Source organism: Fistularia commersonii, chromosome 17, assembly GCF_037954325.1.
Source record: "Fistularia commersonii isolate RoL2024-O1a breed Wild chromosome 17, RoL_Fcom_v1.0, whole genome shotgun sequence".
In the NCBI taxonomy this organism is placed as follows: Eukaryota; Metazoa; Chordata; class Actinopteri; order Syngnathiformes; family Fistulariidae; genus Fistularia; species Fistularia commersonii.
The window spans coordinates 9,084,354-9,100,820 of NC_141300.1; the positions used below are offsets into that span (position 1 = coordinate 9,084,354).

The 16,467-nt window shown below is 38.4% G+C and overlaps 1 protein-coding gene across 1 annotated transcript; it reads right to left on the reverse strand.

Moving 5' to 3' along the window:
• Positions 1–3,411: 3,411 nt before the first annotated feature.
• LOC147224967 (myosin heavy chain, fast skeletal muscle-like) lies at positions 3,412–14,151 on the reverse strand. The gene is made up of 41 exons (XM_086162760.1): positions 14,126–14,151; positions 13,958–13,996; positions 13,437–13,658; positions 13,011–13,154; positions 12,771–12,927; positions 12,650–12,677; positions 12,457–12,568; positions 12,278–12,370; positions 12,120–12,183; positions 11,944–12,042; positions 11,757–11,860; positions 11,527–11,665; positions 11,326–11,444; positions 10,844–10,993; positions 10,589–10,759; positions 10,197–10,500; positions 9,955–10,025; positions 9,775–9,862; positions 9,548–9,665; positions 9,330–9,453; positions 9,099–9,235; positions 8,764–9,019; positions 8,428–8,670; positions 8,168–8,344; positions 7,949–8,094; positions 7,777–7,867; positions 7,302–7,691; positions 7,092–7,218; positions 6,874–6,992; positions 6,602–6,798; positions 6,043–6,226; positions 5,788–5,953; positions 5,563–5,687; positions 5,143–5,451; positions 4,848–5,051; positions 4,594–4,719; positions 4,341–4,511; positions 4,152–4,256; positions 3,966–4,061; positions 3,705–3,836; positions 3,412–3,510 (listed from the first exon to the last, which is right to left on the reverse strand). The coding sequence occupies exons 3-41, from the start codon at positions 13,641–13,643 to the stop codon at positions 3,490–3,492; spliced, it is 5,814 nt and encodes a 1,937-aa protein (XP_086018886.1). The 5' UTR covers positions 13,644–13,658; positions 13,958–13,996; positions 14,126–14,151; the 3' UTR covers positions 3,412–3,489.
• Between the last annotated feature and the right edge of the window lie 2,316 nt (positions 14,152–16,467).

The window sequence follows — 16,467 nt, forward strand, 5'->3', positions numbered from 1 at the left end:
TAGGAATGATCAGGGGTCTTCTAGACTGGTTTTGAATGCATTCACCACCAATGTTTTGACATAAGAGCAACTGATTAATTTCTTTAGCTTTTAACTGTAAATTGAACGTTTTACATTTTAACGTTTGAAATTTTAACTCAGACATAACAGCTTGTTCTTACCTACACCCTCTTTGTCAGCAGGAATCCTCAACGCTGTTGAAGAATATTTATCATAGGATTACTTGAAGCTAATGTTATACTTCTCAGAGAATATATTGCACATATAATGCCCAAGTTTGTTATTCATGCCTTCTGATATTGTTAACCCAAAACATGAACAATATATACAAACAATTGAGAAACAACAACAGAATAAGTAATACCAATAATAACAGATGTAAGACTACCAATACAAATCATTCAGAATGTTCTTACAGATCTCAATTTTTTTTACAACTATTACATTCAAACTCTGAGGGATATCTTACCACAAGCAGGAACTCAGGCCTTCTGTTGGACTGTTCTGTTCCACTGGGAGTCCTTATATTGTATGGGGTTTGCTTATGCGGCAAAAGTTATGTATGGTATACTTGCCAAATGTGGTAAGGTCGAAAGTGAGGTGGACATGACTTAAAATATGTGATGAAAGTGTGTGTGTGCTCTGCAAGTTCAGCCAGTTTAATCGGCTGTACTTTAATTGTTTTTCAATTAAATTACATTTAACCCATCTAAATAATATCAGTTTTGGTTTTGTAGTCTACTTTATTTCATACAATTGAGCAGTGTCTGTAGTGTATTTTTGGTTTTATAACCAGCACTTTAAGCCTTTCTATGTGTCTTTACAGTAGTATGCAAACAGTTATATAGTGTACGGATTGTGGTACTTCTATAAATTTAGCCAACATTTTCTGAGAGGCTGTTTAGTTTTGAAAAAAGTCTAATCATATATTTCCAGAGATTTAACAATTCTAACTAATAATCGGATATATTTAATTGAACCTTTATCTGCTTAAATTTGTGTTGTATTAAACACACAGGCATGTGTATCAGTTTTAAAATTCACATCATCATTTTCGAATAATTATGCATCAAAGTTTTTATTTTTTTACTTTGTCTCACCAATTACATCCACAATTTCAATTTCAAAACGAGTATGAATCAAATGATTTGAAAGTGAGTCACAAAGGTTTGTGTTGCTAAAAGTGATTTGTTTTAGAAATTTCAGGATATTTGACCCCTGGATTCCAGGCTATAAACACCCACTAGCAGCTGTCAGTCCATGTCTCGACTGCCACCACAGAATTTTAAACATTTCTTCTCTGTGTTCATACCATATTCTTTGCTAAAGTTTGGTATGCCAAACAAAATTGTTTATCTGTTTTTTATGATCATACTTTATGTGGGATGTCTTAGTCAAATATATCATGTATCTGTGTAGATGTAGAGGGATAAACATGACATGCTTGACTAAGTGATGTGTGCTTTTAAAATGCTTTACCCTGTATTATATGGGGAAAAGCACAAAAACTATTTACAAAGTATCATAAACCATGATGTATTTTAATTTTACTTGGATTATAGTATAAATTTGCCAATACCTTGTACAGAATGGTAAAAAAACTAAGGACATTTAAGTGTCACTGCTGCCAAATATACAAAAAAATGTGTATGATACACCTCATGCGTTCAGACTTTTCTCGCTATGCACATTGAATGTAGCTATTTTTGTCTTAAGTTAATTTAGTATCAATATAAACTGCTCCCAGTATGAAGGACCCTGGTTTGATATCCACAGGGGGCCTTTTTCGTGTGGAGTTTCTCCATTTGTCTGTGTCGGTTTCCTTCCGTTATCTGTGGTTTCCCCCCACAGTCCTAAAACAAGCAAAATGTTCTTCTGCTTCTTTTCCTTTTAAGGGTCGCCACAGCGAATCAACCCCCTCCATGTAATCTATTCTCTCTATCCTTGTCACACCAGCTAATTTCATGTGCTCTTTCACTTCATCCATATATATTCTCTTTGGTGTTCCCAAAACAAATACATGCACGAGGTTAATTGGAATCAATTGGAAAAATTGCTCTGATGTGTGAACGAGACAGTGATTGTCTCTATATGCGGGCCTGCGATCGACTGGCGACTGGTCGAGGGTGTAAGCCACCTCTCGCTTATTGACAGCTGTAGCCCTAAATGCAGGAAAAAGTGGTAGATAATGGATCGATGAAAGAGCTTGAGATCCTGAATATTTCCTCTCAAAGAAGATGCAATATCTTCTTCATTCAATTTTTTTTGTTCATCATTCATGCAGCAATGACTTGGTGCTGTATAATCATTTCTAGATATGGGTATTTTCATACAGATCTAATTGAAGATAATTCAGTAGTCTGGTATGTGGGGAATCGCTTCATTGATTTATTCATCTGAAATCTCCCAGACAATGAGGTAAAGGCAGATTGTGATTTGTAGTTTGCATTCACCAGTTGAAATATTTGTGTTTCTTAAAAAGAGTACAGATTAAGTAATTTTAGGCCTTAATATCTGGGAATCTGGGCACAGTTGGTAGGGTGTAAAACTCAAGTGAAACATGTGAAGAAATATTATTTCAAATCCCTCTGGACTTATATAGCGCAACATTTTGGTGTATAAAGGTGAGTTTCAGTATTTTGTGATTTGGCACTGTTGGCAGTATGTGTGGTGGTACACAAATTCTCATGGCGGATCAGAAATTTGTGTGGCGGCACGCAAGCTTGATTTTTGTGTGTGTATAGAACATGGCATAAAATTGTACTCCTTTTTTCCCAGGCAAGGTTTTTCTCGGTGAAGAATTTGATTACCTTCCTCAGCACATTCCAACATATGTTATCCCCTTTTTTTGGATTCTGTTACCAATGTATTTAACATGTTGATGCTTTTAAAGATGAACTATTCCCTCATGGCTTGACTTCACTATTTTCAAATCAAACTGTATTTTACATCACATTAACTGGTTTTACATTATCCTTATGAGATCTTCAAACATTCTCAAACTTTGAGGTTATTTCAAGTGAGCGCAGTGAATCATCTTTAGTTAATGAATATTAAAGCAAATAATAAACAAACATTTGAACCAAATTGTTCTGAAAAGTATAAATGCCAATGAAGTAAGATTTAGCAACATACATTTTGAGTGGAGGTGGACTTCAACAGCTGATGAATATGTTTTGGGAAAAATTTGTTTTTCATATTTGAATCTTTGAGAGAATATCAAGCTGTGAGGTTCCTCATTTTGTCTTAATTTTCCTTGTTAAGCATGACTATATCACACTCAATATATGACTCATCAAACATGGAACGTAATAATGATGCTTTCTACTTAAGTTTAAGATATATGACAAATAATCTAAATGTTTTATTGTATAAAACCTTTTGTACACAAAGATCACAACAAAAATTAGATTTGATCAATAAATATTTTATTGTGGTATATTTCACATCATATTATATGATTAGAAACAAGCCAGCAGTTGACGCCATTTATTCCGCTGCATCTTTACCCTTTATAGAAAAAAAGAAGAAAGAAAAATATGGTCATAAAAGTCAAAGATATTGCAATCTACAAACAATATGTGTTTTCTGTGTAGTTAATCTTGTTTTAAAATTAACAACATGTCAATTTCTTTAGTCAATGACAAAAAATCACATTGTTTCACAATATAACAACAATTAATAGGATACATTTATTTAATTACCTTGCCAGAGTCACGGGTCTTGGCTCTTATTTTGTTGACCTGGGACTCTGCAATGTCAGCACGTTCTTCAGCCTCCTCTAGCTCATGCTGGATCTTCCTGCACTTGGACAGGTGCACGTTGGCCTGCTCCTCCTGTTTAAAATTGTTAAATCATATTGTAATATTTAATTTTACTTCTACTTCAAAGGCCTGAGCCACTGCATTGAATCGTTTCAAAAGTGGTTTCTTTTCAAATGTTTAGGATAATCTTTTTGTCCTTACCGCTTCCTCAGCCTGCCTCTTGTAGGCCTTCACCTTGAGCTGCAACTTGTCAACTAGATCCTGCAGCCTGAGAGTGTTTTTCTTGTCCTCTTCAGTCTGCAATGGAATATTAAATTCCAAGTCTTAGTATAGGTTTGTCTTTTTGATTTGGACATAACAGTGTGTCAGTCAACATAAGATTATTACCTGGTATGTGAGTTCCTTTACCCTCCTTTCATATTTGCGGACACCCTTGACAGCATCTGCTCCACGTCTCTGCTCTGCCTCAACCTCTGCCTCCAGCTCACGCACCTTCATTAGGCAATAAGATATGAATGTGATTGTTTTTTATTATTTTTAATTTTTATTTTTTAAATGTCATAATGAAACTGTTACCCGTGACTCAAGTTTCTGGAGCTGCTTCTTGCCACCTTTCATGGCCAGGTTCTCAGCCTCATCCAGGCGGTGTTGCAGGTCCTTAACTGCAACCTCGAGATTTTTCTTCATTCTCTCCAGGTGAGCACTGGTGTCCTGCTCCTTCTTCAGCTCCTCAGCCATCATTGCAGCCTAGGAAAAAAATGTGTAATTCTTGTGAAAAGCTATATTGTACAACAGAGATAATTTAAGAATAAATGCAGTGTCAACCTACATCGGTGATGGCCTTTTTGGCCTTTTCCTCAGCATTTCTTGCTTCCTGAACTGTGTCATCCACTTCACCCTGGACCTGGACCAGGTCAGACTCGAGTTTCTTCTTAGTGTTCAGCAAGCTTGTGTTCTAAAGTTAAGAAAATGTATGCAAGTCATAAGAGGGGTGACGATTAAGGAAACATAAAATGTAGAAAAACTACAAGGATACAATCAATGAGATTGTGATTATAAAATTACAATGATTTAAATATTTACCTGCGAGTGCAGAAGTCCAACGCGCTCACTGGCATCCACCAGCTCCTGCTCTGCAATTTTACGGCTTCTCTCAGTTTGTTCCAGAGCAGCCCGAAGTTCCTCAATTTCAGCCACCATGAGACCATTCCTGCGGTCTACCATGGCAGCTTGTTCCTTGAGATCGTCCTGGGCTCTGACAGCATCATCAAGGTGCAGTTGTGCATCCTAATGAAGATGCATCATACATATAATTGCGTTCATCCCATAATCTCTTCACTGACCATTTACTACGCCACCATTGAGTAGAATACAATACCTTCAGCTGTGCCTGCACGTTCCTGAGCTGCTTCTGAGACTCAGCTGCCTGACGATTGGCATGGCTCAGCTGAATCTCCATTTCATTCAGGTCTCCCTCCATCTTCTTCTTGATTCTCAGGGCATCATTCCTACTCCTGACCTCAGAATCCAGAGTGCTCTGCATGGAATCGATGACCCTCTGGCTGTTCCTCTTGATCTGTTCCGTCTCCTCATCTTTCTCTGCCAGCTTCCTGTCTACCTCGCCTTTAATCTGGTTCAGCTCCAGTTGGACACGGAGGATCTTAGACTCTTCGTGTTCCAGAGTTCCCTAAAATTTCAAAGAATAAATTATTTCTCTCCTCCTGGGGAATTTTCATCAAATTTCTGGTCTTTTTATCTGGTTGATTGTGTTTTGTTATTTAATGTTATTTATTTGTACCTCAGCCTCCTCAAGAGCTGTCTGAATCTCAGCCTTCTCAGTCTCCACAATCTTCTTGGCCTTCTCTAACTCATGGATGCTCTTGCCAGTCTCTCCGATCTGTTCTGTCAGATCTGAAATCTCCTCTGTTCAAACAAGGAGAATTTGTGTTGGTATGCTTCAACATATTCCATGTAATTGAATACTTACAAAAAATAATTGGTGAGAGATCTCAAGTGAACTTACGTTGCAGGTTCTTGTTTTCACGCTTCATGGTTTCCAGCTGATCCAGGGCTTCTTCATATGAGTTCTTCATCTTGAACAGCTCTGTACCAAGAGAGCGAGCCTCTTTCTGGGCTCCTTCAAGCTCTGCCTGACCCTCTTCATACTTCTGTTTCCACTCTGCCAGTACCTAGAAAAAATCAGTACTCAAATCAGTACAAGATATAGTCACATTATGTTTCTAGTTGTGTTTTTTTGTTGGCTAATCAATGGCTGTACCTTGTCAAAGTTCCTCTGCTTTTTATCCAGATTTGCAGCAAGTCCATTAGCCCTCTCCACATCAATCATGAGGTCCTCCACCTCACTTTGGAGCCTCTGTTTGGTTTTCTCCAAAGAAGCACACTTGGAATTTACAGCCTCAATCTGCTCCTCAGCCTCTTGGAGGCGCTGTGCCAACTTCTTCCTGTGAAGAAGATTCACCATCATTCGCATTCCTCTGTTATATTTTTACCAAAATGCAGTATAAATATTTAACTATGGTTATGGTCAACCGGGTTATTTCACCAATGAGGGTGCCCACCACATTTTCACACTATATTAACCGCAAAATGTAGAATTTACATCACGTGTCATTTTCGGACACACATCACAGTCTTTTGGTTATTTTCAATGACCGCCACAAAAAAAATCTTACACTGATTGAATTCCTAAAATTGTACACTGATCGTTTGACCAATGTCATGGTCACAGCCTGCTCACAAAACATTTCCAATAAAATGTGGAAGGATCACCTTGATACAATTAATCACACTAACTAGATTACTGAAATTGTACTCACTTGGCTTCTTCAAGCTCCTCAGTGCGCTGAATGGCATCTGTTTCGTACTTGGTTCTCCACTGAGCCACTTCACTGTTGGCCTTTGACATTCCACGTTGGAGCTCAGCCTTGGCTTCCTGCTCCTCCTCAAACTGTTCCCTCAACAGGTCACAGTCATGGCGTGCTGATTGCAATCCATGGGCAAGGGCATTCTTTGCCTGGTAAAATAATGTTTTCTAAGTTAAGTTTCATGTCACAAATATAAAACCTTAGTGCACAAGAAAAGTTCTGACCTTAACCTCCTCTTCAATCTGCCGTTTGAGTTCTTCAATCTGCTGACTGGAGGCCTGTTTACTTCTGGTTAGCTGTGAGACAAGAGCTTCTTTCTCTTCAATTTGACGGCCAAATTCACCTATTGGGGAAAAAAACCAGCATCATGTATAATTGGTATGTGTAAGCATTTCCATTTCACAAGGTGGATTACAGCAACTGAATCCTGCTCCATGCCTACCATTTTCTGTGAGAAGACGGGCTTTCTGTGCTCCAAAGTCATTTAATTGACGAATATTTTCATCATACTTGGTCTTAAGTTCACTAAGTTGGTCCTCAAGAGTGCGGCACATCTTTTCAAGATTTCCCTGTGGAAATACATCATTTGGTATGTCAGTTGGTTTATGATTACTAATTTGTGCCTTAGACTACCATATGACTTGTTTTGTACCTTTGCTTTAGCAACAGCTTCCATGTTGCTAGAGAGATCATCAATTTCCATCTTGTATTCACTCTTTTCCTTCTCAAGCTTCTGCTTGACACGCTGCAGGTTGTCAATCTGCTCTCCCAGTTCAGCAACGCTGTCAGCTTGCTTTTTGCGTAGAGCAGCAGCAGTGGCCTCATGCTGAAGGGTGGCCTCTTCGAGGTCACGGCGCAGCTTCTGGAACTCAGCTTCACGCTTCTTGTTCATCTCAATCTGAGCAGCAGTGGCGCCTCCGGCTTCTTCCAGCCGCTCACTGATTTCCTCAAGTTCCCTGGAGAGGTCAGCTCTCTGCTTCTCAACCTTTGCGCGAGCAGCACGCTCTGCTTCAATCTCCTCCTCCAGTTCTTCAATACGGGCCTTCAGAAGGGACGTTGCTGTTTTCAGTAAACCTTTGCTTACATTTACAATGCAGAAAATGTACACACGAGTGACAATCACTCACCTGAAGCTCCTTGATCTTCTTCTGGAGCTGAGCACCCAAGGACTGCTCATCCTCAATCTTGCTGAGCAGCTGACTCGTTTCAAAGTCCTTCCTGTGAGAATGATATTGTGTATTTAGTAAGAATTTGCTTTGGCTACTCATGAGAAATTCTGCTGGAATACAAAATTGTTACTTTTTGAGTTTCTCCTCAGACTGCTGCTTGTCATTCTCAAGGTCCATGATGGATTCCTGAGCCAGTTTCAGATCACCCTCAAGCTTCCTCTTGGCTCTCTCCAGGTCCATACGAAGCTTCTTCTCTTGCTCCAGTGAACCCTCAAGCTACATTGTAGTATTAGTCAGTAAGGAGCACCAGCAATACAACCCCTACTGCTTAATGAACAGGTGAACTTACATCATCCACTTGTTGTTCAAGCTTAGTCTTGGCCTTGGTCAGAGTGTTGACTTTATCTTCCTCAGCCTGCAGGTCATCAAGAGTCTGCTGATGAGCCTCCTGGAGGGCCTTCTTCTCCTTGGTCAGTTTAGCAATACTCTCATCCTGAGAGGCCATCTCCTCAGTCAGATTCTTCACCTTTGGGGCAAAATGGATGATATTATTGACGAGAGAACCCTAGGATGTCTGTGGGAATGTCAGTACTTGCGAAGTGAACAAACCTTGTTCTCAGTGGCATGTTTCTCCTTCTCTACTTTGGCCAAGGTGAGCTCCAGGTCATCAATATCCTTCTTGAGCTCAGAGCATTCATCCTCAAGCTTTCTCTTTTTGGCAGTAAGCTCAGCATTGATTTCCTCTTCATCCTCCAGTCTTTCAGTTGTTTCCTTGAGCTTGGCCTCAAGCTGAATTTTACTCTTGATAAGACCTTCACATCTCTCTTCAGCATCAGAAAGATTCTCTGCTTCCTAGTTCACATGGGAGAAAAACAGTAACAAATCAAGACTCCAGACATACACTGTACCAGTGCAACTGTTTGTGAATTTTTCTTGCCTACTCACAGACGCTACTTGAAGCTGCAGGTCATTCTTCTCCTGCAAGAGAGAAACCATTTTCTCTTCTAGTTCCTTCTTCTTGGCAAGGGCAGTAGCCAGGTCACTTGTCATCTTCTCATAGTTCTCCTTCATCTGGGCTAGCTCTTTCTCAGTTTCAGCACTCTTGAGCAGAGGCTTGATCTTGTAGTAAACTTTCATCCATGGCCAATGCTTGACATTCATGAATGAACGCACATTGTACTGGATGGTATAGATGGCCTCCCTGTGGATAAGAAATTTCAGAAATGAACAATGTTGTGTTTGTCATTGTTATATGATTAAGATGAACTTTTTCAACCAACCTCCTCTCCATCATTTTCACAAACTCCTTTCTCATGAGATAGCCACGGCAGAGACCTTGAGTCATGGTGACCAAAGCTGCAAGCTTTTCATCTCTCATTTCCTCAAGGGTACCCAGCAGACCAGCCTTGAAGAACACCTAGATAACAGAAAAAAAAAGTTGAATCTTATGGTGTGAATATCAATGAATGATTTAACCCATGTATTTCAACAGATCAAGTGTTAATACGAACCTTGGTATGCCCAAATCTGTACTGGTCATGGTCAATATCAATTGAGCCAAGCAGCTTCTCTGCGGCCTTCTTGTTATCAATGAACTGGCCCTCAGGGATGACGCTAGCATTGAGCACTTTGTACCTTTTCCATTGGAAATCACAGACGATTATTAACATTATTGTGTTATTCAATTTGTCAGCAGTTTGATTTTGATCAAACACTTATTTAGTCATACCTCTGCTTGAAGTCCCCATAGAGGATTCTGCTGGGGAAACCTTTCCTGCAGATTCTGATACCCTCCAGCACACCGTTACACCTGAGCTGGTGGATGACCAGGAAGTTCTCCATCAGACCTACAAACAGATATTATTTCATAAATGTTTTGAAAACATAGCTGTGATGCCATATATAATCCATCCCAATAGATGTTGCAGAGTCTATGAATTATGTGCCTTTTTTTACCTGGAGTCTTTGACTCATTGGGAATCAGGCAGCGCACAAAGTGAGGATGGGTGCTCCTCAGGTTAGTCATCAGCTTGCCCAAGTTCTCCTGAAGCCCAAAAGCAATTCAACAAGCCAGTTAAAATAGTAGTCATAAATTATGCATTTTCAAATCAGTTATTTTTTTAAGGTAATCCTTACCCTGAATTGTGAGGACACAGTCTGCATAGAACCACCCTTCTTCTTGCCTCCCTTCTTTCCACCACCGCTCTCTGTTGACATTTTTTCAATAAATAGAATTACAATCCCTTCATATTTCGAGAGCCTTTTCCATTGTGATTTTTGTTCTGAGTGTAAGTTTTTCTTCATATTTGGATAACCTGTTCCCTTCTGTAATTATCTTAGTTAGTATAATGTTAAACATTGTGTCATGGATATTTTACCCTCAGCTGGAGCAGGAGGATACAGATGACCCAGAAGTTTAACAGAGGATTTCTGGTAGAGCTGCACAACAGACTCATTCAGTGGATCCTTGTTCTTATCCAGCCAGCCAGAGATATTGTAGTCCACAGTTCCAGCATAGTGCACCAGTGAGAAGTGTGCCTCAGCTTTGCCCTTTGCTGGCTTTGGCTTCTCAAAGGCTTTGGATTTGCCAAGATGCTGGTCATAGAGCTTGTTCTTGAAAGAAGTGTCTGTGGCCTTGGGGAACATGCACTCCTCTTCAAGGATGGAGAAGATACCCATGGGCTGAGGAGTAGGTGTAAATACTTAAATGATTATTTTAAACTATATTTTGTTTAATGACCAGTGACAGATTTTCAGGAGTCAGTGTTACCTTTTCAATCAGCTCAATGCAGGCAGCCAAATCCATGCCGAAGTCAATGAACTCCCAGATGATGCCCTCCTTCTTGTATTCCTCTTGTTCCAGGACAAACATGTGATGATTGAAGAACTGTTGCAGTTTCTCATTGGTGAAGTTGATGCACAGCTGCTCCATACTGTTGAACTGTGAGAATGCAAATAGTCAAATAAAAAGCACTTTGGAATAGTTACAGAAGAACAGCTGTCTGGTTCAAGTAGCAAAACTTACATCAAAAATCTCAAAGCCAGCAATATCCAGCACACCAATGAAGAACTGCCTTGGTTGTTTAGTGTCCAACATCTGGTTGATGCGGATAACCATCCACAAGAACATCCTTTCATAGATGGACTTGGCCAGGGCAGTCACTGAGTTTGCCACCTGCCAAGAGTAAAATAAAACATGTGACCTGTTAGGAGTCTGTTGTTTTAAAATGGACTTGTTCCTGGTCATCTGGACATATTTCAGTGAAATAAGACGAGGTGAAAAAAGTTAATTGTATTTGTATTGATCCGTATAGAAGAGGTACCTGATTGAAGGGGACTTACTACTATTGTTCTAAAAGTGCAATATTTAAATTTTTGAATTACTTTCTTGAGTACAACTGATAAAATCAGTTTTCCTTTCTTGACATAGCTTATATACTTTAAGAGTAATCAAATACCTACAAACTGCATTGTCTTTATTATTTTCATTGTATTTTTTCCTTTTACCTGAGGTACAGTCTGTCCCTTGGTGACAAACTCATTTCCGACCTTCACTCTGGGGTAGCAAAGAGCCTTGAGCATGTCAGCAGAGTTCAGACCCAACAAGTAAGCGACTTTGTCAGCATCTGAAAACAATTAATTGATTTTCAATGAATATGCAGTTCTTTTCTGCTTCCCTCTAAGATTGTATTTATGGAGTTTGCTCACCCTCTGTGCCATCAGGCTCAGCCTGTTCCTCACGCTGCTTCTGCTTGAACTTCAAGTTACCATGGTGGATCACAGCACCTGTCATCTTGTAGATGCTTGCCTTCTCTTCGCCCGTGAAGCCCAGGATGTCAATAGCGTTCTATGTGAAAATAAGCATTAGTATTTTGTTTCTCAAGGAGCAACAGTGCATTTGCAGGTATCCCAGGAAATGTTATCAAAGTGTTACCCACATCAGTGGCTTCCAGCTCGATTTTGTCATCAATGCTAGCCACAGTAATCTGACCCTGGCTGATCATTGGGAAGTCATAGGGGTTGGTTGTGATGAGTGACATTTCTGCAAAGTTAAAAACGGGGACAACCCTAATTAGGTAAGAATGAAAATAATTCATTCAATATTCAGTGAGTCAGAGTTCTTACCAATCAGCTCAGGCTTGTGGTTGGTCATCATCTGGTAGAAGATGTGGTACCCTCTCTCATCAGGAAGCTGGAATGAAACTCTAGACTTCTCCAGCAGATCTACAAATATTGTTCAGTAGTCACTCAATGACCCTGTCACTAAGTGAGTTATTTTTTGATCTGACTTTGTTACTTACATGTCTCAATGTCAGCACTAGCCAGTTTACCAGATGTACCAAAGTGGATTCTGATGAATTTACCCTGTTTGGAATGAAAACACATGTTTTGGATACATTCCCATGAGGCTAATGTGTAGCAAGCTTGTTTTCATGGGTAGAGATAGTTCAGAACTCACAAAACGAGAGGAGTTGTCATTCCTCACAGTCTTGGCATTACCATAGGCCTCCAGCAGAGGATTGGCAGCAATAATCTGATCCTCAAGAGACCCCTGCAAAGCATATTATCAAAGAATGTTTGAAGAGCACATGATTCATATTATTAGTAAACACATTTTTATTTGAGTAATGAGTGTACCTGCATCTTTCCTGGTCCTGCATCTTTCTTCTTGTCACCGCCAACTGAGATTGTTGCAAAGTACTGGATGACACGCTTGGTGTTCACAGTCTTTCCAGCACCAGATTCTCCACTGTGTGTAGACACAGACTTTTAAGACTTTTGTGATGATGGTTAGGTTTTAACAGTCAATTTGAAAAATATCAAAACTTACGTGATCAAGACAGACTGGTTCTCCCTATCTGTAATAACAATGATGTGGAAATCAGTGACAGTTCTTCTCTCATTGAAATTTGATACATATTTATAACTTTTTCATTCACTTCACAACTTACCAGTAAGCATGAACTGATAAGCGTTGTCAGAGACCGAGAAGATGTGTGGTGGAGCCTCCATACGCTTCTTGCCTCTGTAGGCAGCTACAACTTCAGCATCATACACTGGAAGCCATTTGTATGGGTTCACAGTGGCACAGAACAAGCCAGAGTAGGTCTGTGAGGAATCATAATGACAAAAGGGTTAACTTGATGTTTTCTTTTCCAAACTCCTCCTGTTCATTTGAGAGATAGTCTTACATAGATCATCCATGCTGCATAACGCTCTTTGAGGTTATACAACACAGAGGCTTCATTCAGATGTGTCATCATGGCCATGTCCTCAATTTTGTCAAACTTGGGAGGATTCATTGGAGTGACATCATCTTCTTTAACTGTCTTCTCCTGAAGAGGAAATTGGTCACAGTCAGAACTGATACTTCATAAAATCAAATCATTAATATAGTGCATGTTCATAACAGTTTTATCAAATATACAGTTAAGAAAATACACTTTATTAAATACACTTCATTATTAACATTGGTATTCTGTCTCAACTGGTTTTGATGAAAAAGAGAGTGAGGGAGAACTAGAGATAGAGGAACACATACACAGATTAAGAAGGAGAGAAAGGATAGAAGGATATAAAGCACCAAAGTTATTTCTGCTTAAAATTCCTGTGCCTACCTCTTGCGTGTCCAGGACTTTGACAGTGACTTTGCCACCATCTTTCTTGATGATCGTTCCCTTCAAGTACAGCTCTTTGGGATCGGTCACATAGCAGGCTGTCTTGGCATCAAACGGTTTGCTTTGAGCTTCAATTCTCTCCCTCTCTGGCTTACGCAGGTAAATGGCAGCCTTGCCATAAACGGCCATCTCTGCGTCTGTACTCATGATGGCGGCTTATATCTGCAAATTAGCAGTATGTTAAATTATTGGCATCAAGTGTCTGCTATATTACATTTGTGTGGATTATTTTATTATACTAATTGTATGTCAGCAGAGTGTTAAAAAATGACAAATAGAACAGGTTTCACATGTGACGTCATTTTCACAGAATTATACAGAAGCGGTAGTTTTTCATGGTGATAGCCAGTTTGAAATACACTTTCCAAAATTTGCTGTCCAGTGGGTTAAATACTTCTTGTAAATTAACTTACAAAAATGAAATACAATTTTAAAGTAGCCAGACTATCAACCTATCATACCTGGCTCTCTCAGTCTGAAGTCGGTGTTTGTGAACAGTGCTGTGGAAAACATGATACGGGTGCACTTAATCACTTGGAACAAAACAAATTTAAATAATATCTAATACATTCATCTTACTAATTTACAATAACTATTTTGAAATGCTCCCAGTTTGAGCAATTGCTTACCACACACAAGGATCTTCAGGAGTCTTGCACCGCTCAGTCCAATGTCCTGGTGGACTCCTTTATATTGACCCAAGTTTGCTTGCACAGCAAAAGTTATATATGGGACACATACCAAATGTGGTGTGGACAACTCTGAATGCAGATATCCAATGAAACTTGTGTTGTGACATCTTTAAATTTGGGCATTAGTGGGATGCCTTCCATTTGCTTTTCACACATGCACACACATAAATAAATATACATTTGTGTTTGTCTCCAAATTCATATTTATATATCTGATAATAAAATTTGTATTTTGGGGCTTTGTTTCAAGTTTGTCAATGTCACAAATGGAAAAGTATATGCTTTCATTTGAATCAAAACAGCTGTTGTCACAGGCCATGCAGTGGCTCACGTTTCATTACTGCTTTACTTACATGGCCACCGGTCAAACATCTTTTCGGACAATTTTATTATCTGCCTACATAACTGCTGTCATTATATAGTTAGGATTTTGGGATTTATGATGAAGCTCTGCACTTTAATTTTAATTACATTTTTTAAATTCAACATAAATAATGTTACTGTTTTATTATTCTGATAAAGGAGTAAGATACATAAGTGTTTTGAACTGCGAAGGGACTGTAGGCTTTTAGTAGTGGTAGTTTTTTTTTCTTCTTGTTATTGTTTAAATAATTACTATTAATTAAATTATCATTTTAGCTTTTTGATGAGAGCTTTAATTGGCTCTTTAATATGGTTATAAATACATGTGATCAATTGGTGAGTGGTACTTCAAGTTTTATTTGCTATTTTTGAGGTTAAAATTGTAAGATTGAAAAACCTTGTAAAACTTGTTATAATTTTAATTTCCCACTTCAAGTCTCCCAACTTCCTTATACCGTTTTCGCTAAAGGTTTCATTTAATTATTACATTCTTACAACACTCACCTTTCTTGGACCCTCCCATGAATCAAAAATGTCTTCATCTGTTGAATACTGTCATAGATATAGGCTGCTTAGTTTGGTTCATTGTATTATTTAACATTTTTCCAGACTTGGAACGGGACATATCAGGCCATATTCACCAAAAAAGGAACATATAGTGGTCTAAAAACTGCAAAGGTAAACTGAGGTACTTTTATATATAACATAACATAACATTATTTTCCTTATCCTAAAATTGATCATAAAAAATAATTATAAGTAACATTTTGCCATTGTGGATATGTATACTTCCCATCGTGCTTCAAATAAAGGTTAATTTTCGGACAGCAAAGTGTTGTAAACCGTTTTCCAGTCTGTGATAGTTGATGGTTAATCTTGTGCCAACCTCAGTGTTGTCTTGAAATCCTGAAGAACATGGTTTGCTTACAAAGCTAAAGTTAAATATGGGACACATGCCAAATAAGGTTTAGGACAACAGCTGATCATGACATGACTTAAACATTTGTTGGTTCTGCACACATCTTATGTTTCAAAGTTCCACTGGCAAAACAGATCCTGAATTGTGATAATCCCTCCTTAATATAGGTTGCTTTGAATTAAGGTCTTCTTGAAGATAGTTTTGTAATTGATTTGGGATATTAACCTTTGCATGTAAAAAAATAATACATATTAATTTCTTAAGTTATTCACATATTTGCTCAAAAAGAAATAAATATACCCAACAAATATCCTTGAAAATATATTTTTCTCTAATAACTGTCCCATGAAATGTGAAATTATTTTCTCAATTTTTACTGGTGGTTAAGTGTAATACATATTTGTCTGGTATTCACACCCATATGTCAAGCTATTAACACTTTAACTGACTTGGCAGTCAGAGTTTCATGTCCATTTTTGGTCCATGACCATTACTATGCCTCCCTGTTGTTGGCCAAATTCAGTTTTAAATGCCACAGTGTCTCATTTATATTTCAGCATGAAAATGCAGTGATTGGTTGTTGTAATATTTTTTATCTGACTGTTCCATATACTTTGAGTAGTGAGTAATTATTTTACGAAATTTTTATGTATCAAATTGACTTAATTTGTCTTTTTGGTGCGGTCAGTTTAAACAAAGGTGAATTAACTGAAACCAGGCTTAGTTTGACATGAGTATAATAAATTTAATATCAATATATTATGACTTAACATATGGTGACAAAATTTAATAAGTACATGAGAATGTCAAGTAGGATATTTATAAAATAAAGTCTAATTTGTATATGCCAAGTATATTTATTTTTAGCGTCTTTCAATGGAGGGTTGCTTTCAAAGAAATATGCTAAAGAGCTATCTTGACAATATGTTCCTGAGAAAAATTATTCACTTGAGCATGTTAAGTTTGCCAAGGTTTATCTATTTTTACCCTTCTACTG

Coding starts and splice junctions, on each gene's coding strand:
- LOC147224967 (XM_086162760.1), bottom strand. CDS start 13,643: ATGAGTACAGACGCAGAGATGGCCGTTTATGGCAAGGCTGCCATTTAC. Junction 5,452..5,562: donor CAGCTCTTGAGGAGGCTGAG/GTACAAATAAAT, acceptor TTGAAATTTTAG/GGAACTCTGGAACACGAAGA. Junction 3,837..3,965: donor AGAGGCAGGCTGAGGAAGCG/GTAAGGACAAAA, acceptor AATTTTAAACAG/GAGGAGCAGGCCAACGTGCA.